Source organism: Canis lupus, chromosome 35, assembly GCF_003254725.2.
Source record: "Canis lupus dingo isolate Sandy chromosome 35, ASM325472v2, whole genome shotgun sequence".
Lineage (NCBI taxonomy): Eukaryota > Metazoa > Chordata > Mammalia > Carnivora > Canidae > Canis > Canis lupus.
In genome coordinates this window covers 11,663,946-11,691,463 of record NC_064277.1, presented here as the reverse complement: position 1 = coordinate 11,691,463, position 27,518 = coordinate 11,663,946, and the positions used below count along the sequence as shown (strand labels likewise).

Below are 27,518 nucleotides of genomic sequence, written 5' to 3'. Positions count from 1 at the left end.
TGCACAGCTCCCGGATTCCCACAACGATCCTGGCGGACGCCTCTCAGCACCTGACACGGCCTCGCGTGGCGCGGTCCCTCGGCGGCCTGGCACGTCCCCGCCCAAGGCGGCACTGGGCGCTGGCAGGGCCCCGAGCTTCCACGTGTCTGGAAGGCAGCCAGGATGATGTTGCCGTGGAGCCATCCACGAACTGCGGGGCCAAGTGTGTGAGTAGCGTCTCAGGCACCGCGAAGCGCTGTGGCAGGAAGAGGAGCAAGGCTCTGGGGAAGACAGTCCAGGGCCTACTTCCGGCCTCCCACACGATGCCTGTGAGGTCTGCGGCTTCTTGCTCCTGTATGCCTCAGGCGTCCCCTCTCTGAAACGGGGACAACACAGTACCAACACGCTGCAGGACTTTTTTTGGGGGGGGGGGGGGTTGGGATTCAACAAGGTAAGGAGATTAAGATAGGTCCAGAAATACAGAAAGATCTCAATAAATGTTGGCTGTTATCCTTAGGGACGTATACAAAATACTATTCCTCTATGGTTCCTTTTTCTTTCCTTTTTTTTTTTTCTAAAAGATTTATTTATTTATTTATTCATGAGAGAGAGATAGAGAGAGAGAGAGAGAGGCAGAGACACAGGAGGAGGGGGCAGCAGGCTCCATGCTGGGAGCCCCACGCGGGACTCGATCCCGGGACTTGGGATCGCGCCCTGGGCCAAAGGCAGGCACTAAACCGCTGAGCCCCCAGGAATCCCCTCTATGGTTCCTTTTTGAACTACTAGTCAACCTTACAACAGCAAAGTGTTCCAAATACGTCTTAGAAAGTCTGTGCAATCTACCAAAGTAGCTCAGATAGTCAGGACGACCAAGGTAAAATTTTTTCTAGTTTCTATTTTCCTAAGATTATTTGAAAATCTTTCCCCAGTGAATTCTGGGTTATTTAAATTGCATGTAGTTCAGGTCTTCACTCAGTGTTCCTACCAAAAGCTACTTTAACACTGTTGAAAATCATATTCATTTATAAAAAGAAACTTTAAGCAGTAAAAATATAAATTACTGGATTTTCGAATTGGCAGCATGTAAAAGATGATTGTAAAGCATGGCTTCCCAATGCTTCTAAATGTTATAATCAAAATTTTATTAGGCATGTTTGCACCACTACAGATGTTATAGAAAGCATTTACTAAGCACGCGCTGTTAAAATGATAATGTGTTTTTAACTGGTAATAAATGAGGTTTGAGATCTGCTGTAAAAAGGCGTTTACACACTGCAAACACCACTAACATGCCCTCCGAGGCCTGTGTGGGTCAAGCACCAACAGTCACCTCTTACGTAGAAGTGTATGCTTCACTAGCAAGCAGTAACCCCAAAGGTGTTTACTAAAGAAATTCAGGAGACAGGTCAAGGCTGTGCCCATTGCACAATCCCAGGGGACGCTGCTCACCCTGTCTCCCGGAAATGTCAGCACAGTGGCCCTGGGCCACCTTCCCACTCTGACAGCACCTTGAAAAATGTGCCCAACTCATGACATGTGAGAGGAGTAGACGAACCAAATAAATCTCCCTCAACGCGTCAAATAGATTCAACACGCTCCCCCTTCCTTTCAGATTAATCTAACGTGTCAGCCGCTGATGCTAACATAGAGCAGAGCTGTCCTGCTCCTCCATCTACCCCTGGAGCCTCTGAGGACTTGGGGCCGGGCTGCTTGTCTGCAACGGAAGATGGATTTGTTGGATACACATGCACGTTCACCCAATCTCGCTTCTGACCAGTGGTATGTAGGAAAATGCCCCACTGCTGACCAGGGTTTTGGAACAGAGATGGAAAACTAGAAGCCAGGGCCCACACCACGTTTCAGCCCTCTGGCGATCTCATTAGTCCACTGTTCCCCACTAACTCGGCTACATAGCACAGAAGTCCTATAACCAGAAAATAAAGGGAATCTTCTCACAAAGCATATTCAGCCTATATCTACAAAGGCTGACAGGTCGGTCAGCATCACAGTGGAAGCTCCAGAATGACTATAAAGGAAGGACACAGGGCCATTCCTTGAGGAGGGAAGAAGCAGCTTGCTAAGACAGGTGCAAACCATACTTGCAGAGCGAGCTCTCAGCCGTAGCCAGAGATGTGTGGTTGGAGGGAGCAGCTAATAGGGCGATGGGACGGGCAGCCCTAAAGCTCCCCGAGGTACACTCTGGTGCCCCCCTTTAGTCCCTAATTAAAAAGCTAGTTTGAAAGTCCAACTGAAAATCATTTTGTTCAGCAATCAAAATATATTTTGCCTTAGGGAAAAAAAATGACACGTACACATTGGTGTGTTGACCAACTTATAAAGAAGCCCATAAATTTGCCCTCCAAAGTCACAAAATATTAATGCAGATCCCGATTATTCATCATAACAATGTTCTACGGGGAGAACAAATTCATTTAGCATTCTTACCCAGGAAGCCTGAAATCCATTTTCCCAGCCTTCCATTCATGGCTTTAAAGTTGTGGTCTCAGCAGGGGCTGGTGACCCTGCACAATGCATCATTTACATGCATAGGACATTAAACACAGACACACAGTTTACCACAGAAAACTCTAAATATTAAAAAAAAAAAAACTGATAAAATGCTAGAACCCCATATTCTCACTCTCACCACCCACTCATGTCATCTTCAGCAATTATCTACACTCCCCTGCCACCTCAAAGGTCCACCCCTCAGATTATTCTGAAGCAAAACTCTGGGAATTTTTGTTTGGCATACTCATCGGAGTGCCACTGGCATTGAGATGACAGACATCAGAGGTTATTAGAAATTCCACAAGGTCTAGGATAGTCTCTAAGTTTTATTAACTTCTAGAAGTGCCACTAACGATCTAGCAAGGAAATGCTGGGGAGCACCCGATTCACTGGGAACCCCTCTTGCACTGGACAGAGAAGCATCAAATGTCCCCTGAGCTACAAGCAAACCGCATGGAGTGGGAGCCACTGTTAGGTGAGCACTTGTGAGCACACAAGCACTATACATAACGCCTGCCTAGTTCACCAAAGGTTTTTTTTTTTTAAGATTTTTATTTATTTATTCATGAGAGAGGTTGGGGGGGCAGAGACACAGGCAGAGAGAGAAGCAGGCTCCATGCAGGGAGCCTGATGCGGGAGTCGATCCTGGGACTCCAGGATCAGGCCCTGGGCCGAAGGCAGGCGCTCAACCGCTGAGCCACCCAGGGATCCCCTAGTTCACCAAAGTTTTAAGGAAAAATGAACAGGTAAAAACAGAGCCTTTGGAATTGAAATTTAGGGTATTTCAGGCAAACATTAACAAATGTTATTTTAAAAAAAAGTGAAGCCAAACTTACCTTTTTGGAATTTAAAACTAAGAGCTACTGCCACCAAAACTGTATGGTGTCAGAAGAATAAGTAAGTCAGTAAACCAGGCCAGGAGGCCAACTGCATGCGGGAAATTATGGCAATTCTGTGAGAAAAGGATTCTTTACTTACTAAACAATCCTGAAAAATTGGTCTTATTTCTGGGGAAAAAAAATAGACGACATACGAAAATAACCACACACACACACGCACACACAGCAAAACCAATTAATTGCTTCTATCAAAGAAATAACTGAATAAGTTAGAGAAATTGATACCTTAGATTACTAAGTATTTTAGATTAAACTAATTAAATATGAATGAAGATCTATATATGATGAGTGGAAGGATGTCCCTATCAAATTATTCAGTTAAAAAAAAGGAAATTAGAGTCATCATTTGGGGCAGAAAATTAAAAATTAGTAAAATATTTTTTGTGTTTATGTCTGAACACAAAACGATGCAGAAAGAGCAAGCTATTAACAGCTTAGAGGGGGAAAAAAACAGAGGCCAAATCAGACTACAGATCCACTGCCCATCAGTCAGATCCTTTCTCTGAATAAATAACATTAGAATTTCTTTTGGGGTTCTAAAGTAGAACATGTAGGTATGAGATGCTACTCTGCTTCTAGCAGTGACGTGCTTTCTAAGTCCTTAGCTAGAGTTGCATTTCTTTCTTTCTTTTTAAAGATTTATTTATTTGAGAGAGGGAGAGAACACATGGACATGCATGCACATGGCAGGGGGCAGGGGTGGGGGGGTGGGAAGCGGGCTGGGGGCTGAGGGAGAGAGAGTCCCAAGCAGGCTCCACGCTCAGCCCAGAGGCCACTGTGTGGCCCAAACCCAGGACCCTGAGATCATGACCTGAGCCAAAGTTAGATGTTTAACTGACTGAGCCAGCCAGGTGCATTTCCTATACACAAAATGAGAAAACCGGACTAAGTGATTCAATTCACCATGCTACTTGACTTTTTTTGCAATATTGCCAAGAAAAGCATTGTAACCTTTAAATTGTTTACTTGGCTGCTTCTTCAGCAAAACGTGAACTTTATGACAAAACAGACAAAAAACACAATTCTGCTTCTACACATAAATCCAAAGGAAGTACAAGGGAAATAGAGAAGATGACAGAGGAATTCACTCCTATCTAACCTGAGAAAATGTCTCCAAAAATTAAACTGTTTGAGGCCACATGAGTTTGAGTGGCAGGGACTCCAGTACCCTTGGTATCACTCTTTCGATTCAAGGAAAATCAATAAGGTGCCATTGAAAAGCACATTTAATTTCCAGTCCTTATCACAAATCCACCACATAAGCAAATCACTTGCGGTGCCCCTAGAATCACAGCACCAGCCATTTGTTTTTATTACAGACAAGCCACAAATAAATGGTTTTAAGGACAACTGAGCCTACATCATGCTTTTTCCACAGGGGCAATACTGCCTCAAATGAGGAAAAACTAGTTCTTGGTGGACAAAAATATTTGAGCCATTACCATGGTTTGTGGCCATTCGAAACTCCACCCTACCCAACAAAGTCTTAGTTCTTAGGATTAATATTTAATATTTTTCATAAGGCAGAAATTTAAAGTTAGTCGTCAATTTTTCTCTTTAATGGGAATAACAACAACAATAAAAAAGTGAGAGATGCTGCTCTGGATCATACGTACAGAGTAGAGTTACAAAGGAGTATCCAAAAAATTCCTACTTAACAAGTTTTCACCTAAACTCTAGACACACAGCAGGGACCCGAGGATGTATAGTGGGCTTGGAGTATTTTAAATGTTGTTAGGTATAAACTAAAACTGTTCCTAGCTAAACATTGGTATAAACATCCAAACTATTAAATAACCAAATTCAAATGTTAAGCGACCTCTGAACTGTTAAAACTTCATCTTAGCCATGTATATTTTAAGCAACTTTGCTAATGGTATGTGCATATAATATTTAAATTCAGTAAGTGTATTCAAATAGTTTTCCCCCAAATATTCAAAACATGTCCAAACTGAAAGAGTTCCAAGTTTCTAAGACAACTATAAACATATTCAAATACAAAATTCATTCTTGCCTTTATCCTGGCAATGAAATATTTATACTTGCCTTACAAAGACCCTACCCTACGTTATTTCTACCTCTCGCAGATGAAAAACATTGTCGGGGGACCTGTTCCATTCAGCCGCCTACCTTCCTGTTTTGATTAGGATCCTGTCAGTTGGGTCACATTACAAGACAGTTAAAATATCTGACGTGTCTGCTACAGTGCACGTTTATCTTCAAAAATTTAAATCATACGACTTTTCTGTATCAAGCAGAAAGTAATAAAAATTGAATGAAACAATCATCATACTGACTATGTTACCTATGTTTTGCCAGGTGTCATTGTTTCTTTCTAGAAAGAGCAAAATGAGATGGTGTGGGATAGCCTCAAAAATCTATGATTAGTTTAAAAATCAATTGTCAATATTTTTGAAGTTATGTATCCACAGATTTTTTTATGCAAGACAGAAGGCAAGAATCAGATCAATGGTCCTTCATTGTGTGGGAGAACTAAACTCTTAAGAGAGAAAATGATTTAATTTCAAATTTTTCGTATCTTTTAAGAGGATTAACTTCTGTGATCATAAAAGATTTGCACCACCTGGTGGAAAAGCAAAGATTCAAACACAGTTAAATCTCTTTATTATAGAGCTTTTCTTAGTTCCTCTGGGATCAAAGCCCCTTTTAGGCCCTCTGATGAAAGCCATGCATCCCCCTCACCCAAAGCAGGCGTGTGCATACACATTCACAGCAGGTGCATACTCAAACACACAAATATAATAAGCACTTTCAACAACTCCTGGATCCAGCAGTAGAAAACATTCATTTTTCTTTGTTTGTATTTTCTCTAAGATGCCCAGCATCTGAACCTTGGGGAATCCACCACCTGGTGACCTGGTGGGCGGCCAGGCCCTTTTCTCTCCCCTGTCATGATCTCCCATGTTCTGGCTACACACATAGACTCCCACCTGTCTTTTAAACAAATATCCACTGTGGTGGAAATTATGTGGGCAATCCCATATCCTTCCAAATGAACTCCTTCTCTGAGTTTCTATTGTTTGCCATCATGAGCACTGACTGTACACTCGTATATTTTTAAGTCTCTGCCAACTGCCCACCCACGCACCCACCATCAACCAATCCATCTAACCAACTCGGAGCCAATAGATCAAAAGGGGGGTTAAAAACCTATTATAAGTGAAGATTAGGGAGAGCAGGTTACCAGTCACAAAATGCAGAAATACCATTTTCAACCTGAAGAAGGATTCCTGTAAACGAACCCTGAAGAGAGGCTTTCTTATCAGGATAGCTTCCATATTGCTCTGGTGATATTTGAGACAATAAGCATAGTTTCAACCAAAGGTGACTGGCAAACATTTAATGAAAGAAAACTGGCAAAGAAAAGCTAGGTGGCACGGAAACAAAAGGCAAAGACTGTCCATGTGTGCGTGTTTCAAATCAACAAAATAAAGGTCTGTGCCTGCTTCCCATTAGCGGTGCCACATGAAGACAAGTACATCAATGTTCTTCAGCACAGCTGAAGAAGTGTTCCAATCTGAAAAGGGGCAATCCTGATTTTTGAAATAATCTCAGATTTCTTGTTTAGATGAAACAGAAACAGGTCTAAATCCTTTCAGGTTCGATAAATATGTATGATCAAGGAATGATAAATAATTTACCCAAGGACACATAGCTAGTTTCTGGGAAGAGGACCCAGAGGTAGAAACGTTTACTCTATGTGCAGGTTACCCTGCTGGGTATGTTAAATAGAGCAACTATTTTTATCCTCATCACAAACCTTGGATAGATATATCATACATACTTTATAACTGAGAGTGAAGCTCAGAAGTTAAATGCCTCAGCCACAGAGCTCTTAAGAGGCAGAGTGGAGATTCCCAGATTAGAAATTTATTCATTTCTAAAGTTCATCCTGGTCCCTTCCCTGGCTGGCTTTGGGCTTGGGGGATAGGACCAGGTTGGGATGGGTTGTTCTTAATGTTTCATGTATACCACATACATCCTTGCAGTCGAGTAAAATCTACGGACCTCTTCTCAGAATGCTTTTATTTTTTTCATCTTTTTACATGATGAATTCTACCTAACTTTACTTTACTTTTAATTGAATTTTAATGAACATACAGTGTTATATTAGTTTCAGGTGTACAATATAGTGGTTCAACAATACTATACATTGCTGCTCAGTGCTCATCCCAATAAGTGTATTACTTTTTTTTGAGAGAGAGAGAGAAAGAGTGTGTGTACAAGACAGGGCAGGAGAAGTAGACTCCCCACTGAGCAGGAAGCCCGGTGCTGGGCTCGATCTCAGATCCTGAGGTCATGCTCTGAACCAAACTCAGACACTTAATCAACTGAACCAATCAGTGTACTCCTGATCTCCTTCACCTATTTCACCCATTCCCTCCACCCACTTCCCCTCTGGAAACCACCTGTTTGTTCTCTGTATTTGAGAGTCTGTTTTTTGTTTCTTCTTTTTTTGTTGTTGTTTATTTGCTTTGTTCCCAAATTTCACATATGAGTGAAATCTTACAGTATTTGTCTTTCCCTATCTGACTTATTTCACTTAGCATTATACCTTCTAAATTCATCCATGTTGTTGCAAATGGCAGGATTTCATTCTTCTTTGATGGCTAATATTCCAGTGTGTGTGTGTGTGTGTGTGTGTGTGTATCACATCTTTTTTATTTATAAGTCGAAGGATTGCTTGCATATGCTTTTAAGTGCATAAAACATATAGGATAAAAAAAGGAGGGCAGCCCCGGTGGCTCAATGGTTTAGCACCACCTTCAGCCCAGGGCCAGATTCCGGAGACCTGGGATCGAGTCCCACATCGGGCTCCCTGCATGGAGCCTGCTTCTCCCTCTGCTTCTGTCTCTGCCCCTCTCTCTCTGTCTCTCATGAATAAATAAATAAAATCTAAAAAAAAAAAAAAAGGATAACAAAAGGAAACCAGTTACACCAAAATACAGTCCTCAAATATAAAAAACACATATGGAAATTGTAATATCTGTGTTTCTTTAGAAAAGCATTAAAAAAGATCTAATAGATCACCAAATAACTACTATTATTTGCCTTCAACTTAAGGGACAGCCATAGATCAAAACATTTAAACAAAGAATTTGCATGGTATTAATGTCTTATGAAATGTATCATGTTCCTTAATTTTTCCTACATAAGATGCTTAAAATAAAAACGACAAAGAAAAACAATAAGTAGGATTTATCATTTAGATATTATAATAAAAATTTTTTTTTACAAAACAGCAAAATACTGCTACTACCTCTTGCAAACACAAAATTTTTTCCCATAATATTCAATAAAACTTGTTTCCCAACCACATAAAAGTGCATTACCCACAAATATGTTCATATTCAGCTATAACCTGTAGTAATAAACTACAAAAGGAAATACACTTTCATGGATCAGGAGTCAGAAAATTTAATTTTTGCTGCTGATTCGCATACCATCTCAAGAAAATCATCACAGATCAATGTATGAATAGCCACAGTAGTAAATACACAAAGAAATTTACACAAATGAGTACCCATTTTGATTCCATGCACTTCAGTTGTGTTTACTGTTAGTCAGACAACCAGAAATATTCAACAATTATAGGACAGAGCATGACCAACAAAACAAAAAATGCGTACTGTACTCTCAAAGAGGAAACCACCACATGAGGTGAAAACAAGAGTCCTTTTCCACCCTTAGTAACAACATACACACCTTCTAAGACCCAGTCCTCACCACCGACCCCGTGCCCGACCCCCATGTTGAGTTTACCCTGGAAATAAAAGTCCTTGTAAATACACATGTCCCCCTCGACTCACACTTCAAGTCTTTATTCACACTGTCACCTCTTCTCTGATCCCTTCCTCCCAAATGATTCGGCCAATCCCCATATATTCTCCAAGACTCAGCTCATGAAATCACCTCTGGAAAGCCACTCTTTCAAACTCTACTGCTAGCTGTGTTAAGTGCCCATCTACACGACCATACGGAATCATGTGAGGAGCACTACATCCCCAGGTGGCTCAGTGGTTGAGCGTCCACCTTCAGCTCAGGGTGCGATTCCGGGGTCCTGGGATCGAGTCCCACATCACACTCCCTGCGGGGAGACTGCTTCTCCCTCTGATAGGTCTCTGCTTCTCTCTCTGTGTCTCTCATGAATAAATAAATAAAATCTTTAAAGAAAAAAGGTTTAAAATTCTCATATTGCTGCCACCCCAACAAAAGCATGTCCACAAAGGCCATATAATTGCATACTCTGTACTATACATATGTTTTCATATATAGCAGGCATTTTTCATGTTTCCACAAGATCTCAAAACTATCATTTTTAAAAGTCTGTTAGTACAGAAGATCAATTTAGTATTCTACACTAAAGGGCATACAAGTCACTTCTACTATTTTGCTATCACAGATTACAGTAAAATTAGTGTCGATGGGGAAATACCCTTTGGCCCCTGACAAGTTATTTCTTTGGGATAAATTTTAGGACATAGAATGCCTGGCTGAAGGGGTTTATTCAAAGGGGTATAGGCAGAGTATAAACTAAGTTACATGGAGTACATGCACCTTTAAAGCTCCATCACATCACCAACAACAAATGATAATACTTGTTCTACCAACATCAGGCATCCTGATTGCTTTAAAAAAAATCAAATGCATTGGTAAATAAAAATTATCTCCAGAGAGTTTTTACTTTCCCTTTTTATTACTGAGAGTAATTTGTCCCCTTACCTATTACCTTTTCTTATACAGCAGAGTAAGTTACCATTTTAAGATTAACTCTATCATCTTTGAAATATAAATACTTTTTATTTTTAGATCAGTCATGCTTTTTATTTCAGAGCTGTATTTCTCCAAACCTGAGAATGGAACCTCTCCAGGGCTTTAGGGTGTTCTTCTACATTTTCTATACTTTTCTATATTTTGATTTTCTTAATATATCCATTCTTTAAAATCTATGTTGACTTTTGGGGTAAAGTTTCAGTATCTGCCCCCTCCAAGCATCTATTCATTTATTTCAAAATTCTTTTTTTTTTTTTTAAGATTTTGTTTATTTATTCATGAGAGACACAGAGAGAGACAGAGAGGCAGAGACACAGGCAGAGGGAGAAGCAGGCTCCATGCAGGAAGCCTGACATGGGACTCGATCCCGGGTCTCCAGGATCAGTCCCTGGGCTGAAGGTGGCGCTAAAACGCTGGGCCACTGGGGCTGCCCTCAACATTATTTTCTAACGATCTTCCCCGGGTTTTGGGTGTTCATGTATATACAGGACGATTCCAAAATTACAAATGTCAGAAGATGAGATTCACTTTAGAACTGGATTTTGGAAACAATCAAGTTGGCTGATATGCACAGAAGTCCACAGAGCAAGGGATATATGAAAAAAATCAAATAAACTACAAGCAATTTTTTCAGTCTGGACTTATCTAGATTCACATGTCAATGAGTCCTCACTCCACCTCTCTGCACTGTCTTTATTGTACATTAAAAAAGAAAACCACGACTGTGATTCTTTCCCAAAACAATACTGCATATAAATTTGAAAAGGATAATGAATTATTTAAATGCTACCTTGTTTTCATGTTTAGTAAGTCCTACCAGCAGAATTCTACAGAATAAATATGGATACCCTGGGAGAGATTAAGCTGTTACTCAACAGATACACTCCAACTTTATTTTATTTTTCAAATAACTTGGGAATATACTGAACAGTTGTTGTCACAGATTAAACTCGACAGATCAGTTTGAGCCAAGACCATACATGTGTACGTACTCATACGCAGATAGACTCTGCTACATATGCATACACACTTTATGTAACTAAAAATAATAATATCCACATCCATGAGGTGTCAGTAGTTCTTCATACATTTGGTACCAACAGCTTGATTCACACAAATGGTATTTTTCCCAAATCTAGCGTCCAGACCCTGAGCTTAATTCGAGTTGTTTCTCCGAGATCTTTCTGTTGAGTGACATCTTGCACTTACAAGGCTTTTCCAGTGACATGTCAGGTCATATGCCATATGCAGCCTGGCTCAACCCTCAAGTGGAGAAACCACACCAAGTGTCCAAGCTATGGTCCTTAACCAAGGCTCTCACCAATGAATTCCTCTTGTCTCTCTTTCAGACTTACTTGATGAAGGGAATTAGGAATGTTATATGTCGGTCTCATGCGCTAAAATGGGGACTCAGAGAATTGGTCTGAAATGAACAAGGAAAGTGAACAAGGAAAGTAAAGAGAATTCTTGGGGGTCGGGGATAGCTTTCCTATCAAACCAGAAAAACACTGCCTTCCCAGACTCTTTCCACAGCTCTACTCACCCCATGGCACTTATCACCTCGCACTTGTGATGGTAGGGACTTGTCTCACTGCTCCCATTGAAATGCAGGACCCTGAGGCTGGCATTTATGCCAGAGCCACTTTCCTATCCTCCACAGCACTCAGAGGGCACAGCACTTTGCATGGTTTATTTATCAAATATTCACTGAGTACAAAACAAAAAAATATTCAATCTACACAGAATAAAAAGTCCAAATTTTCCTTTCATTTAATAAAACTTTTCCAAAATTTTTATCATACTAGTCTGATTTTTTAAAGCCCAAGAGAACAAGTAATAATTTTTATAAACCTGTTACAGACCTGCCTCAAGACTTGCATTTATATCAGTGTTTAATAGAAGCAAGATGCATATATAACTCCATACTCTACTCCTGCAACAAATGCAGGTGCTCAAAGGACCATTTCATGTTGACAAACCCATAATTTAACTACCGAACTCTGCTGTATCATGTGTGTTATAGGCATGTATGAGTTGCTGGATCCGACCTCATTCCAGACAGCATACACAGCTGCAACTCCAAGGGCAGGGTGACTCCCATAAGCCATCTGCCTAATCCTGTCCACCCTATACCTGACTTCCTGATTTCACTTTGCAATGAGAGAGCTCTGGATCCTGATTTCCTGTATGTCTAAATTCTGCAATATCCATATTGCAAAACTTAGAGCTTAAGTACTTCCTCTTTTTTTTAAGATTTTATTTATTTATTTGACAGAAAGAGTGCGAAAATACAAGCAGAGGGAACACAGAGGGAGAGGGAGAAGCAGGCTCCTCACTGAGCAGAAAGTCCGATGATACAGAGCTCAATCCAAGACCCCAGGATCACGACCTGAGCCGAAGGCAGATGCTTAACTGACTGAGGCACCCAGACACTTAACTGAGACTGAGCTACCCCTTAAATACTGTATTTTCAAGAATTACATGTAACAAACACATTGTCCGTAACACACACATTCTTTGGGAGAAAATTAAAGCTTTCAAGAAGAGGCAGTGTCCTGAAACTTAATTTTTAAAAATTTAATAAAAAACATTACAAACTATTCTGACATAGGGTGCTCTGACAGTTAAGTAAAATATTACATAAGAGGAACTGTTAGCTTCTCAGCTTCGAAAATCATAGAAAAGTATGGCTATTCATAAAAGGCTCTGGATATGCTTTAGCCCCACCATATTCTCTCTAAAACCAAAAATGACATTACAACCTAATGAAGCAACTAGAGCAACCACTTCCTCCCAATGCGCTTAAATATCAGAGGAGAGCACCTCCAAACCAGAACAGAGTGAGATGTGGTCCAGCAAGTCCCAAGAAAATTTCTCTGTAAGTCTTTGATCACCTCTACTAGAGGCCTTGTTTTGCCCCTCCCAGTCATGTCCTGAGAACATCTAGATAATGATCCACTTTCTTTCGTTTTATAGACCTCTTCCAAAAGGCAATCTTATACATGTGAGCTCATTCACCATAAAGTGGCCATAAAAAGTTTCATTGCCACTTATAAACACATAAAATTTGGATTTTAGAAAGGAAATCACTATCAAGTATTGGGAACACTTGGGATACCTAGAAAGAGCATTCAACTAAAATGTACTCCAAGGAAAACACACTGTATACTTCAGTACTGTATAAAGTACCAAAATTATCCCAAAGAAGGAAAAGGAATCTGAGGAAGCAAAGCTAGGTAAAGCAAGAAGCAGATAATCTGAAAAAGCGAGAAGCAAAAAACTCAAAAGTCACCAAAACTGCATTCCCAACCACAGGCTAGCATTTGCTGAATACCTACTATGTCTCAGATGTCTCCCTGATGTTCCATTTAATCTCCAGAATAACTCATCAAGTAGGTGTTATTATTCACCATTGAAGCTGAAGAAACACAGACTCAAAGGGATCAAAATGCACTCTGAATCACAGAATCAGGATTCAATCCCAATTCCACAACTCCAAAACCCCAAAGCTTCTGCATTTATTTTTTCCAACTAAACCACAGTTCCAGTGACAGAAGTTTAGACCAAAAAAAAAAAAAGTTCTCAGTGAGCAGGTGTTTAAATGAGTAGTATGGATGTACAATATCAATAATGGCTACACTAGTGTCCCAGGGGCATGATCATCTCACTTTTTATAGCTTTTCAAAAGCAAGAAGATTTTTGGCCAACCTGATGGGTCTCTCTGAGCAGTTCCAAGTAAAAGGCTTGTTAAGACACGGCACAAAACTGATGTTCTGAGAACCCAGGGTGGGGCTTAGACCTTCACAGAAAATGGAGCAATGACAAAATTCACGAAGTGGACAGATCTTCTCCGCAAAACACAACCTACAAAGCCAGGCAAAACTCACAAACCACCAGTTCAGCGTTCTAGAAACTGAGAAGTACTTCTCTGTGACAAGTACTGAATTTCACACAGGATCAGCAGAGCAGAAGACCATGTGGTTTCTGCAGGTGGCCACTCCCATCTCCTTGCCCCCAGCTCCGTTAGTGCAATAGTTCAACTGTGAGGGGGCGCTGAGAATACCAATAGCTTCACTGCCTCTGCCAGTCCAGGGCCCCTAGATATGGAGCACTGTAAGAGTGGCAATCCCATCAGCAAGGGAAAACAAAGGTGTTGGATTTCTGCTAGCCTGAAACTAAGGTCCTGTGCAGGGCAAGCAGGACACAAGCAGACAAGTTGAGATTTAACAGGGAGTCCTGGGAGGTGAGACAACCATAGTGTAATTAATAAACTTTCTACAGATGTCCCAGGTTGACCAGAGATTCTGCATATGCATTGCAGACATGAGAGTGGGTCGTGCCACCCACACAATCCTTGGTGACAGAACCTATACCTATATACACAATGAAGATACAAGGGGGGTTGAGCTCAAAGTAAAAGCTGGGCCAGACAAGAGAACTGCCTGAAATCTGAGTGCACTCCCCAGCCCACACACAGATCCATCAGCAGAGTGAAAGCTCTACTGATGTGAGGTCAACCTCTCATCAATCACTGGCTGAACATAAAACTATGAGCCAGGAAGGTAACCCCTAGGAAACTAGGCTTCCAGTAACAGGAAAACAAATCAACGACAGACCTGAACAGATAGCAGCAGGCACACTGCATGGGAGAGATGGCCTTCACAGAATTATTCCAGGAAAGTTACTAAAGAAACAGAATAATGACAGCAACGACAAATACACAATCAACAAGAACAATAAAGAGAGTTGCTCTAATCTATTACCTGAAGTGTAAAATATTCAACAAAAAACTTGGAAGACATTAAGAGAAACAGGACAGTGTGACCCGTACTCAGTGTGACCCGTACTCAGTCAATAGGAGCTGTCTCTAGTGCTCCCAAATGTTTAACAGATTAAGACTTCAAAGTAACAATTATATGAATATACACATTTAAAGAACTGAAGGAAACAAAAAATGAAAATAAAGAACCAAAGGAAACCATGTGTAAAGAATTAAAAGAAAATATGATAACTCAACAAACAGAGAATCTCAATGAAGAGATATAAATTATAAAAAACAGAACCAAATGGAAAATTCTTGAGTTGAGAAGTAAAACAAATGAAATTTAAAAACTTACTAGAGGGGTTCAAAAGCAAATTTGAGCTGGCACAAGAAAAAAACCAGTACAGTTGATGATTGTTCTATGGAAATTAGCCAATCTGAGGAACAGAAAGAAAGCAGATGAAAGAAAAATGAACATAACTTCACGGGTGTGTGAAGCCAAGTTTACCAACATATGTGCAGTGGGAAAAGGGAAATAGCTGGGAAAAAATATATCTTCAGAAATAGTGACCTAAACTTCCCAAATTTGATAAAAAGCCAAAACCACCAAACTCTGAATCCCAGAGGTTCAACCCAAAATACAATAAACACAAAGAGATTCACACCTAAACACAGCGTACTCAAACTGATGACAAAGAAAAAATGGAAAGCAGCAAGCAAAAAACAATTCACTGTGCACGGAGCAAAACAGCACGAGAAACAGCTGACTTCTCATCAGAAACAATGGAGGCCAGAAGGCAGTGGAAGGTCCAAACTGATGAAAGGGGAAAACACTATCAGCTAAGAATTCTATAGCCAGAACACTACTTTTCAAAACTGAAAAAAGGAGAAGAAATAAAAGCATTCTATGATTTATTTAAAAGATAATTTGCTGCTAGAAGACTCTCCTTATAAAAAATGCCATATTAAGTCCTTCAGGTTAAATAGAAGTAACACAGACAATTGCTCAAACCCACATGAAGAAATGAAGAGTGTCAGAAATGGTGAATAGAAGACTTACTATTTTTTCTCATTTTTTTATCTTGAATGTTTTAAAAAATATAAGATTGTACAAAGCCATAATTTAACACTATAGAGCTATGGTTATCACATAAAGGGATGAATCATGTTTGACAACAACAGCATAAAGGAGAAAAAAAGAGACAAACAGGATCAAAATTGCCATGTTTTACCAGAGTTCAAGTACTATTATTCTCAAGTAGAAAGGGATTCACTAAGGAGCATATTATAATGTCTAGAATAACCACTAAGAAAATTACTCAGAAATATAGTAATGTAACAAAGAAATCAAAACTATATACTAAAAAATATTTAATGCAGAAGAAGGCAGTGACACAAGAACAACAAAAAGTGTGAAGCAAGTAGGGGCCCCTGCATGGCTCAGTAGGTTAAGCATCTGACTCTTGGTTCTGGCACAGGTCATCTCGGGGTTATGGGATCAAGTCCCGTGTTGGACTCTGTGCTCAGTGGAATCTGCTTGAGGATTCTCTCTCTCTCTCTCTCTCTCTGCCTCCCTCCCTCCCTCCCTCCCCCATTGACCCTTCCCCCACCCCCACTCACATTCTCTCTCTCTCCTTTCTCTCTCTCAAATCAAAAAACCTTTTTTTAAAAAAAGTATGAGGCAAATAGAAAAGAAATAACAAAACGGTAAACATATGTCCAGCAATAAGCACAGCAATGTGAATGGAATGAACACCCTACACAGAAGACAAACTGTTAGGCTGAATAAAAGAGCAATTCCAACAACATGCTGTCCATGAGAGGTTCAAAGAATCCAAAGGCTCAAAGTAAAAGGGTAGGGAAAGATATACCATGCAAACAGCAATCCTAAGAGAGCTGGAATCTCTATAATTATGTCAAGTAAAACAGATATTAACAACCAACTTGACTTAAGTGGCATTTATAGAACATCCTGCTAAAATGCAGACTTGGGCATTGCTGCTTACAACATTAGTCATTAACAGCCCAAAACTGAAAACAATCCAAAAGTCCATCACCTGGTAGATGGATAAATCAAAGGTGATATATTCATATAAGAGAATACTACTCAGCATTAAAAGGTCAAAAAAAAAATCCTGATATATGCTACAATGTACATGTGTCTCAAACACATCATACTAATTGAAAGAAACCAGAGAAAAAAGACGTAAGTTGTGTGATTCCATTCTATTAAAGGTCCAGAAAAGGCAAATGTAAAGAGCCAGAAAGCACACCAGCAGGTGCCTGGGAGCATGACTGACTCCCATTAGGCTCAGGGAAATACTGGAGGTGATGAACATGTTCTAAAACTGAACTGCAGTAGAGGTTGCACAACTCTGTAAATTTACTCAAATTCATTAAATGTACACTTACGATGGGTGAATTTATTGCATGTAAATTACATCTTAAAAAGCTGTAAAAATATATATATATATATATATCTTGCAGTGGTTTCTGAGGCAATAAACTACTGTCTGGAGACTGAAAAACACTTTCCACAAAAACTTTATGAAACTCTACATTCTTGAAGATGTTACTGTAAATGTGAAGCATGTAACTCATCACTCATATGGCATTAATTCCACCAAAACATAACAGATCACTCTAAACTATCAACAGATAGAAGGCCAAATAATGCACTTAACCCCTCTGCCATGCAGTCATACATCTGCTTATATATGTAAATTGAATATTATTTCTGTGTTCACTCATCAAATGTTTGCACAGCTGGCTGGACTTTCACGTGTAAACCATTATTGTCTTCATGTCTTCAACTATAAATTTCATATGAGACAGGGGCAGAGCTGCTGAACTCTACCATGTGTCCAACCCATCCCAGCAGGGCCTTCAAAAGTCCAGGCAGAGGCTTCCAGAGTGGCCCTTTGTTTTCACTTCACTTCATGACCACTTTGGGCTCTGCTTTTCACTGAGAAAGGTCACATGTTAAAATACTGAATCTCACATCATTTTCGAGACACATGCTCACACTGGCAGGTCCCACAGTAACAAGACCTATGGTCCAATGTGTCTGGGGAGAATCAGCATTGCTTTCTTTCGTTTTCTTTTTTTTTTTTAAGATTTTATTTATTTGAGAGAGATTGTATTTATTTATTCTAAGCAGTGGGGAACGACTCAGGGAAAGGGAGGAGCAGGCTCCCTGCTGAGCAGGGAGCCCAACACAGTGCTGGATCCCAGGACCCTCATATCATGACTTAAGCTGAAGGCAGACGCCTAACACCCGAGCCACTCAGGTGCCCCGAATCAGCATCGCTTTCAAAAGTGTTTCTCAAACTATTCAAATAGTTACTATGAACTCAACCAAGCCCATCTTTAATGTATTTAAAATTAAGCAAAATAAAGTAAAACAAAACCAGAACATAAAGCTATCTTCTCTACTCATTCTCATTCTGCTAACCCAAAACCACCAGAAATAATCACTTGGAGATCAAAGGTGGTTGTGTAGGAAATATTGAGATTTCAGATATTCAGAAATGTAATCATGCTTTCTGAAACTGAAGAACAAATCGTGGGGCCTAATTGTCAATAGCACTTGTCATACAGATAACGGGTCCCATTCTCAGCACACCACCGTCAGGGAGTAGGACTGCCTCTCAGGGCCCATGTTTCTGAAGGCACTCTTCTCAAAGACAGCTCTTTTTTTCTAAAAAACAATCCTTCACAAAATGTTTGGTGTACAGCATTGGGAATTGTGGCTTACGATATTTTTCTACCATTGTGAGTTAAATACAGAGGTAACTAAAAACTCAATACAACTGGAAGAAGGACAGCGTTCTAAAAGAATGGCTCCCTGATGACCCAGGCCTTTTGAGTGGAGACCCATGATCTTGGCATTAGAACATCAAGAACAATTAAATCTTTCTGTCAGACCAACTCAACCTCTAAGGCTCTCCCTTCACCTTATAACCAAAGGAATGTGAATTTCTTTGTCATGCGTGGCAGGTAGCAGTCCCTAAACCCAACAAAACAGCCCTTTTAAGTTCCCCTACAACTCATTCCTACAGTCCTCTGAAGATAGATGGAATAGTCTTACTTATTCCCAAACATAAAGGGGTCTAAAAATAAATAATCCAATTCCCCTCTATTCTATAGACAGGGATCAGCAAACCGCGTAAAAGGCTAGATAGAAAATATTCTAGGCTTTCTGAGCCATTTGCAACTACTGCTATAGCAAGAAAGCAGCCACAGACATATGTAAATGAGGAGGCATGGCCAAGTGCCAATAAAACCGTATTTACAAAAATGGTAGAAGGTTGGACTTCACCACTAGATTGTGGTTTGCTGACCCCTGCCTTAGAGTAACCGCTAGTTAAAGCTAAAAAGAAAATTACAGATCAACATCACCCCACTCCCAACCCCTGCCCACTCCCATGCCTTGTTCTCAAGGAAGAAACTAAATTCAAGTTATCTGCTCAAGGTCATATGTTGCTCTTTTCCTGATTTGTTCATATGCAGGAAGATGATTTTCTGAAAAAGAGAGACAGAGACTGCCTTATTCTTTTAACCTACCATCCTTTTCCTGGATATCAACAAATCATTCTGACCCTCGGTGAAGATGTTGTTGAGAAAATATGTTATTTTTTTAAAAGTTTTAGGTGCATAACAAAATTGGGGGGGACTGTGCAGAGATAGCACACATACCCCTTTCCTCCACACATGTACAGTCTCCCTTACTATCAACATCTCCCACCAGAGTGATAGACCGGTTACAACTGTTGAGCTTACATGGACACAGCATCACTCAGAATCCAGTTTACATTATGGTTCACTCTTGAGGTTGTACATTCTATAGATCAGGACAAATGTATGATGACATGTATCCATCATTATAGTATCGCACAGAGTAGTTTCACTGCTCTAAAAATCCTCTGTGGGGAGGTTGTTTTTAAATTTCAAAGTATTGGGGCACCTGCGTGGTGCAGTCAGTAGAATGGCTGACTTTTGGTTTCAGGTAGTGATCTCAGGGTCATGAGCTCAAGCCCCGTGTCACACTCAATGCTTGGTGCAGAGTCCGCTTCAGATTCTCGGTCCCCCTCCCTCTGCCCCTCCTGCTTGTGTATGCATGCTCTTTCTCTCAAATTAGATAAATAAATCTTTAAATTTCAAAGTATTATAAGACAGTCTCTAGCCTCTGATATATCTTTTATAAATACTCAACTTACTATAGAACTCAAGTTGGTGATTTTATAATTATTGTGAATATAAACTACACATGTCAAACCTACAAAGTTTCCCTTATTCTTAAATTTTCAAGTTCATTGAGAAATACACTTCAATCAAGCAAACTAAACCAACAAGCATTCCTGATTTTCTCCCCATTAATTTTCCAGCAAAGTCTCAAAACTATTTATTTTCTCTGCCAATCTACCCTTCCTTTCTTTAAAAGCTATCTCAAAACTCCGCTTCATTCAAGTTTTCAGTGAGAAAGAAATTAACTCCTCCAAGTATTTTCTGATTGATTTATCTCAACAAGTTAGTTTTTGCTTCATCTTCCCTTTGAGAGTTCCATACTACAATGTTCCATATTCATCTTAAATTATGTATTTGTTGCTTTATATTGCCCTTAGATCTTTTTCATATGTTTGGAGACATATTAAAAACCCTTAGATGGCTAGGTGTGAGGTTAAATTTCTACATATAGCATACTAGCATGTTCACTGTTTGTGGAATTAAATGGAAGACTAATAAAATGTCCCTTTCATTCTTTCATTTCCCTTTCACCTACATCTACAATCTATAAAAGTCCAAATACATCTAAAATAGTACACTTTTTCTATATCCTTCTGTATCTACTTATGAGAAAAAATTACAAAATCTTTTCATCCATATTTTACTTAGAATTTTAATGTTTTCACATCAGTATTCCCAGAAAAAAGTTTTTAAGCATTTATGTCTAAAATTTCAACTGTTAGGCTGAGACTCTCATATAAATACTGCCATTCTTCTTAAAATAGAAATACTATATGAACCAGTAATTCCACTACTGGCTATTTACCCAAAGAAAACAAAAACACTAATTCAAAAAGATATACACACCCCGGTGTTTATTGTAGCATTATTTACAACAGTCAAGATATGAAAGCAACCCAGGTGTCCACTCATAGAAGAATAAAGAAGATACGGTATACATATACAACAGAGTATTAGCCATTTAAAGAATGAAATCTTGCCATTTAACAACATGGATGGACAGAGAGGGTATTATGCTCAGCAAAATTAGGTAGAGACAAATACCATATGATTCCACTTATGTGTGGAATCTAAAAAACAAAACAAACAAAAAGCAGAAACAATCCATTAACAGAGAACTGGTGGTTGCCAGAGAAGAGGTGCATGGAGGCGATGGGCAAAACAGGTATAAAGGATTAAGACATACAAGCTTCCAGTTATAAAAGAAATAAGTCACAGAGATGAAAAGTACAGTATAGGGAATACAGTCAATACTACTATAATGCTGTATGGTAACAGATGATGACTACATTTATCAAGGTGAGCACTGCACTACGTCTAGAACTATCAAATCACTATGTTGAACACCTGAAACTAATATAACATAGTATGTCAACTATACTTGAAAGATAAATTCTTAAAACAAATCATTATAAAAAAATAAATACTGCATTTTCCATGGTAAGCAAGATATTGCTACTTTCAACTACATATTACTAAGTAAATAAGTAAGCAAATAACTTCGATGGAACAACTATTTTCTCTCTCTTGAAGACTTTGGAAATTCCTTATGTTTGTAATACCAAATCCAGCTTGGAGTAATATATACATACACAGCTCTGAAATGAATTTCAACAATTAAAGACTTAGAGGGGGGAAAATAAAAGCCCTTCAAATTCTGACCTTCTGAGTGACCTCAGCTCTACATGCTGTGCTTGACAAAAGTTTTATTTTATAACTGAGATAGAGAACCTTTGCAAGCTCTTACTACTCAGGAAAACTCTACTATCAACATGAGCAAGTAGAAGTATGATAGACAAGATCAAAGGCACTGGAGACTCCTGGCTGTGGGGCCTTGGGCAACCAGCACCCTCTCTGTGCCTCATCCTCATGTCTATATAATGGGAGCAATAACAGTACCTGTCCCAGTCGGTTTTAAGGATTACATGAACAAAGATACTAAAAGCATGTTGAATATAGCCTAGCACACAGACCTGTGGACAGGTTAGCTCTTTTTACAACAAAAATGATAAACACAATGTCCCTCTTGCCACCAGCTCACAACAAAACATAACCATGGGAAGCAGTATGATTCAAAAAAAAAAAAAAAAAGAAATTCTAAAGATCATTCCACAAATGTCCCAAATAAGATGCTGTTCAACATCAATTCACTTAAACTTCTCTGGCCAACTTTCTCATCTGTAAAAAGGGAAATGAAGTAAATGATCTCCAAGGTCTGTCCTTCCCAGCTGTAGAATTTGTAGGATTCTCCTGGAGAGGTGTCTGAGAAACCAGCAAGAGGGAGAACTCCCTGACACATCTCTGGCACTGTTCAACCACCTTTCAAGGTCCCTGGGCTGTGTAGCAGCTCAGTGCATGTTTACATATTTTTAAACTATCAAACATGACACCGATTGAATTCTTAATTTATTTCTGTTTGAACATTATAATATTAAGCAACTTTATGCTGATCTGGTCTTTTTCCTCCCTGGCAAATCTTTTTAAGAGTTGGAAAATAAGCACACTACTAAATGCAAAGCAGTTGGTACCTTTGAGTAAATTCGTACTCTCACCACATAGGCACATAGAAATGCCATAGGCACATAAATATCCCAAGTACCATAAAAGTCCAGCTTTGCATTGCATCAATTAAACAAGAAGAACACTTAGACTACTATTGTTCCACTTCACACCTAAAGGACCCCTATTCTCATTAATTACTTAGCAGGCAACCAGTTTTTGATCACTCTATTTTTTTCAAGTACTGTGGCACGGCAGTATGGCCTTAGAATATTTTCTAGAACAAAATTCAGCATAGAAAATACCCAAGAACCTTACATTTTTAATTTATTTTTAAAAAGTTGTGCCTCGGAGCACCTGGGTGGTTAGTCAGTTAAGCAGCTGCCTTCAGCTCAGGTCAGGGTCTCAGGGTCCTGGGACTGAGTTCTCTGTCAGGCTCCCTGCTCAGCGGGGAGTCTGCTTGTCCTCTCTCTCTCTGACCACCCCCCTTTGCTCATTCTCTAATAAAATAAAATCTTTAAAGGAAGTCACACCTGGCTGGCTCGGTCGGTAGAGCATGCAACTCTTGATCTCGGAGTTGTAAGTTTGAGACACAAGTTGGGTGTAAAGATTACTTAAATTTATTTTTAAAAGCCAAAATGAATGCAATGCTGCCTCAAATAAAAACTCCAAAGTAAAAGCCTTATAATCAAGAAGAACTTCCTTCTGAAGAATGACTTGAGTATTGAGAATAAAGGACACTATTTGGTTGTAAGTGTCTGCCCTGCAGTGATTAGTGGATAACATCATTAAAAATAACAAGTGCTTTATAAGAATACCTGAGGACCATTTGTAATTTTTGCATATTAGTAATATGCAAAAGAGTGCTGTTGAAAGGTTTTAAAATACTAAATATGGGAATGAAAAAATAGGGCATTTAATTTATTCACAAAACATTTTTTCAGATAACACAAGAACCAACTTTGTCCCAGACTTGTTCAAATTATAGGGCATTCTAAAGGTAGAACTTAAAATGTATGTATATAATAGGATATTCTATACACATTATGTATTTTCCTATTCTATGATAAGATAAAATTATACCTCATCAGAACATATTTGGTGCAAAGATGCTCTTAAATAAAATCATTACTCTGATTAATCATATTATTACATTTTGCATTTGCTTTTAAAAAGAAAAAAGCATTAATGTTATTAAGCATTCCAAAAGCATCAAATAAGCTCTCGATATGAGTTGAAAAATAATTATCTGAAAACAAATGGGAAGCTTGCTTTACGAAATCTAGTCTCCTATTTTTATCCTAGTCAGATGAACTAACAGCTATTTACATGATAGCTGCTAATAACTTCAATACCTTCTTACCTTTATCATCAAAAACTCTAAGTTATTTACTTCCTTCCTTCCTAGCTGCAGTCACATACAGAATTTTTTTTTAAATAAGCCATGGGTTATATACGCCACAAGATTTCTGACTTCTCAAATCTTAAGGCTGTTGTTAACATAGAACTGCTGGCTTAACATTCAAAGATGAAGAGCAATGCATGAACAGCTGGGATTCCATCTAAAAATCATCAGAATTAAACTTATTCTACTTACTGCTTTATGTAACAAGAAAACACGAAATTTTCTTCACGACAGGTGATTTATAAAACAGGCACGGGAGTGGGTCCACTCACTGGCAGCAAATGAAAATGTTCACATTTTTCAGATTACTCCTGAAAACGCACTGGGTTTCCAAGGTCCCACACGGGAGGGGAGCGAGCACGAGGGACAGCGCATCACTTCCACCCTACAGGATCCTGAATGTCAAATCCTTCCGAAAGCAGTTCCGTTACAATACTGCAGAAGACTTCACAATCGATCAATGTCCTTAGAACTAGATTCTAAACATGAGGTAAGCTGTGAATCCGTGTAGACGGACAAACTGGGGAGGTTGCACACTGGGTGAGAATTGTCCTTCCCAAATTCTCTTCTGCAGTGATGTGTCTCTTCTGCACCCCAAGGCGTGGATCACTAGGACCCTAAGACCTATCGGTAATTAATGCTGAGCACAGACAGGGAAGCCAGATCACACCTTGCTTCCGGGTGGCCTCTGTTTGCAAAGCATATGCAACCCAAGAGTTTGGCACAAACCAGTTTTCTAGAGAAAGCGACAACTCTGTAATGAGTGTTTACCTGGTGTCAGGCATCAGTGCTAAGTGTTGCCATATTACCTAATCTTCACACATTATCTCTACTTTGCAGAAGAGGAACCAACACTGGAGGCTTGCCCAAGGCCATGCAGCCAGCCACTGATAACCTGAGGCCCAACTCTTTACCATTATGTTAATTAAATGTACCAAAGAGATAAACTCTAGGAATTCTGCCACAAAACCTAATGTAAAACAAAAGTTAATAATAACTACTTGGTTCAGGTGATTAAAATTTAATATTGTAACAGGTTTCTTCCTCAGAGGCTACCAAATACCACAAGAAGCATTTGCTAATCACGGTTGAAAAGTGTTAAATAACTTTTCAGAGTACAAATCACCTTTAATCTTTCAGTTTGCCTAAAAAGCTAACGCAGATATGTTTTTGTTGAACAGAGATGGGTGATTAAAACATGCTCTTCTGACATGTAAGTTATACCCAATTCAGATGATAGATCTATTGGAGAATAATGATGATGCCGTTATCAGAAGTTCAGTAAGGTACCTATAGATGCAAGCAATGGAGGCCCACCATGTATGTTGGGGGTGGGGAGCATGGTGGCAGGGGAGGGGATAGGGAGAAAAGCTCAAAGATGAAGAGAAATCTTTGGCAGAGACATCTCCCTTGCAGAGTAAGACAATAGAGTGGAAATGGGAAGGGGAAAGAAATACTTCCCAGAAAGAAGAGCAAGCACAGAAATACCAGATCTGCATGTGGAGCTCTGAAATGGCAGATTATTCATCAGATACACAGGAAAACAAGAAGACCAAACTGTGTCCGAGGCAGACTCAGGACTTTGGACCTCATCTTACAAGGGGATGATGGGTGGGCATCCACAGACACCATGCGTGGACCTCACCCTTTACTTCTCACATTATAATAAAGCAATATTCAGAGCCAAACTCACTCAATCAATAAAAATGAAAAAACCAGCCACACCCAAATCCCCAAAATCTGTTTTGCAAAAGGTTAAAAAAATTTACCTTTTTACAAATGGTTAGCACTTGGTATTTTGTACATTGACTTATTGACTTCCAATCTTAAAGTACATCAGTCTTTGAAACCCTAGGCCCAAATTCAACTCAAATACCTATTTTCTTTCTTCCCCAGAGTTTTGGAACACATTCACAACGATGACCAGCATAGCAGAACAACAGCCCTTTCTCTCAGGAGGACTGACATGGAAGCCCAGCAAGTCCCACCATCTGGGTTACCTCAGTCCAAGCAAAGGCCAGGGAAGGTGGGGGGAGATGGGTGATCAGAAAAGAATGATTGCTGGCGAGGGTGGCGCTGGCACATGCATCAACACTACACATGGGGGTTCCAGGAAGGGAGTCTGTCATAAAGTGGCCAAGAGCCCTTCTCCAAGGAACCCAGGACAACATACAAAATCTTTCTTCTGGACGCCAAGTGTTTACCTCATGCTCTTCAGAAATTCTCATTCACCTTCACGAAGGATATGTCAGTCGGGGGCGGGAAGGGCACCTGGGTGGCTCAGTCGGTCAGGTGTCCAACTCTTGATTTCAGTTCAGGATCTTGGGGTCCTGGGATTGAGCCTGTCAGGCTCTGCACTCAGCATGGAGTCTGCCTGCCTCTCCCTCTGCTCCTCCCCCCCACAATAAATAAATAAAATCTTTAAGAAAAAAAAAAGGATATGTGTTACTCTAACCACCTGTTTCATGCAGACAGGCACCAAAGATAAAGGTTCTATATGCTTTATAGGGCCAAGAGTAAAGATACTAGAATTCAACAAACCCTGCTCTGACAATCTGTACAGACTCCTCATCAGTTCTAACGCTGTCTCAGTTTTGCCCCAAATTCATGTCTTGCCCTTAACATAGCAGTTCTTCTCATACTTTTCTACTAGAGAACCTCTAACAGCAGAGAAGTGTATATTCCACCTTCTACAGGAACATTCTGTGTGCATGCCTGATTTAAACCCATTCAAATTCTGTATACTTATATATGAAATTATACTTGTGAAATATTTTTATATATGAATACACACACACTCTCGTGTGTGTATATGTATCTTCCCCAAAATAAAACTTATATTCCAGAAAGTTATAATAGGTTTATTCTCTGGTTTTACATAGCCATAGGACTACACCAATACCAGTTGATGAACTGAGAATAAATCAAAGAAAAATTATATTTTAAAAGTTAAAACTGCCATGAAAGCATAATAAACATATAATTTAAGTATAAATCTTTTATTATTGACTTAATTATCAAACACAAGATGAACACATCACAGACTATTTTCCAAGGAAGCCTGAAAAGAAGCAATGCACTTAAAGTAGTGTGAGCAACGTGCTCACCAGAGCAAGGTGGGCTGTGACTGGCTTTCTGGTCTTCTGATTTCCTCTCTCCCCATTTCATAGCTAACTTACGTGGTAGGTCTTCTGTAAGTCAAAGCAGTGGGTGACAGGGTAAGGCAAAACAAACGTGATATTTCAACTGTCACAGTGAGACACAAAATAAATGCTAAAAATTTCATTTTAATAGCTAATGTTTACCTGTTTACTTTTTTTTTTTAAATCAGCAAAATGAGCTTATTCAAGAATAACAGGGGAATTGCAATTCAGGACATTATCGGCTTATTTTAACCCCCAAACCGTGCCCAGGGATGCAG

At 39.5% G+C, this 27,518-nt stretch overlaps 1 protein-coding gene and 1 long non-coding RNA gene across 6 annotated transcripts in view; one reads left to right on the top strand and one right to left on the bottom strand.

Moving 5' to 3' along the window:
• Positions 1 to 27,518, bottom strand: part of HIVEP1 (HIVEP zinc finger 1) — a 149,122-nt gene that overhangs the window by 111,020 nt on the left and 10,584 nt on the right. The window contains exon 2 of one of the 5 annotated variants that reach the window (XM_035710452.2): positions 51 to 355. The exons of the other annotated variants lie outside the window; for them this stretch is intronic. Within the exon in view, the coding sequence (XP_035566345.2) occupies positions 51 to 183 (133 nt within the window). The 5' untranslated portion in view covers positions 184 to 355. The remainder of the gene's footprint in view (positions 1 to 50; positions 356 to 27,518) is intronic. 5 annotated transcript variants of the gene reach the window in all.
• Positions 78 to 26,884, top strand: LOC112658274 (uncharacterized). The gene is made up of 4 exons (XR_003135631.3): positions 78 to 206; positions 1,592 to 1,758; positions 24,402 to 24,587; positions 25,994 to 26,884. It is a non-coding gene; the product is annotated as an uncharacterized LOC112658274 (long non-coding RNA).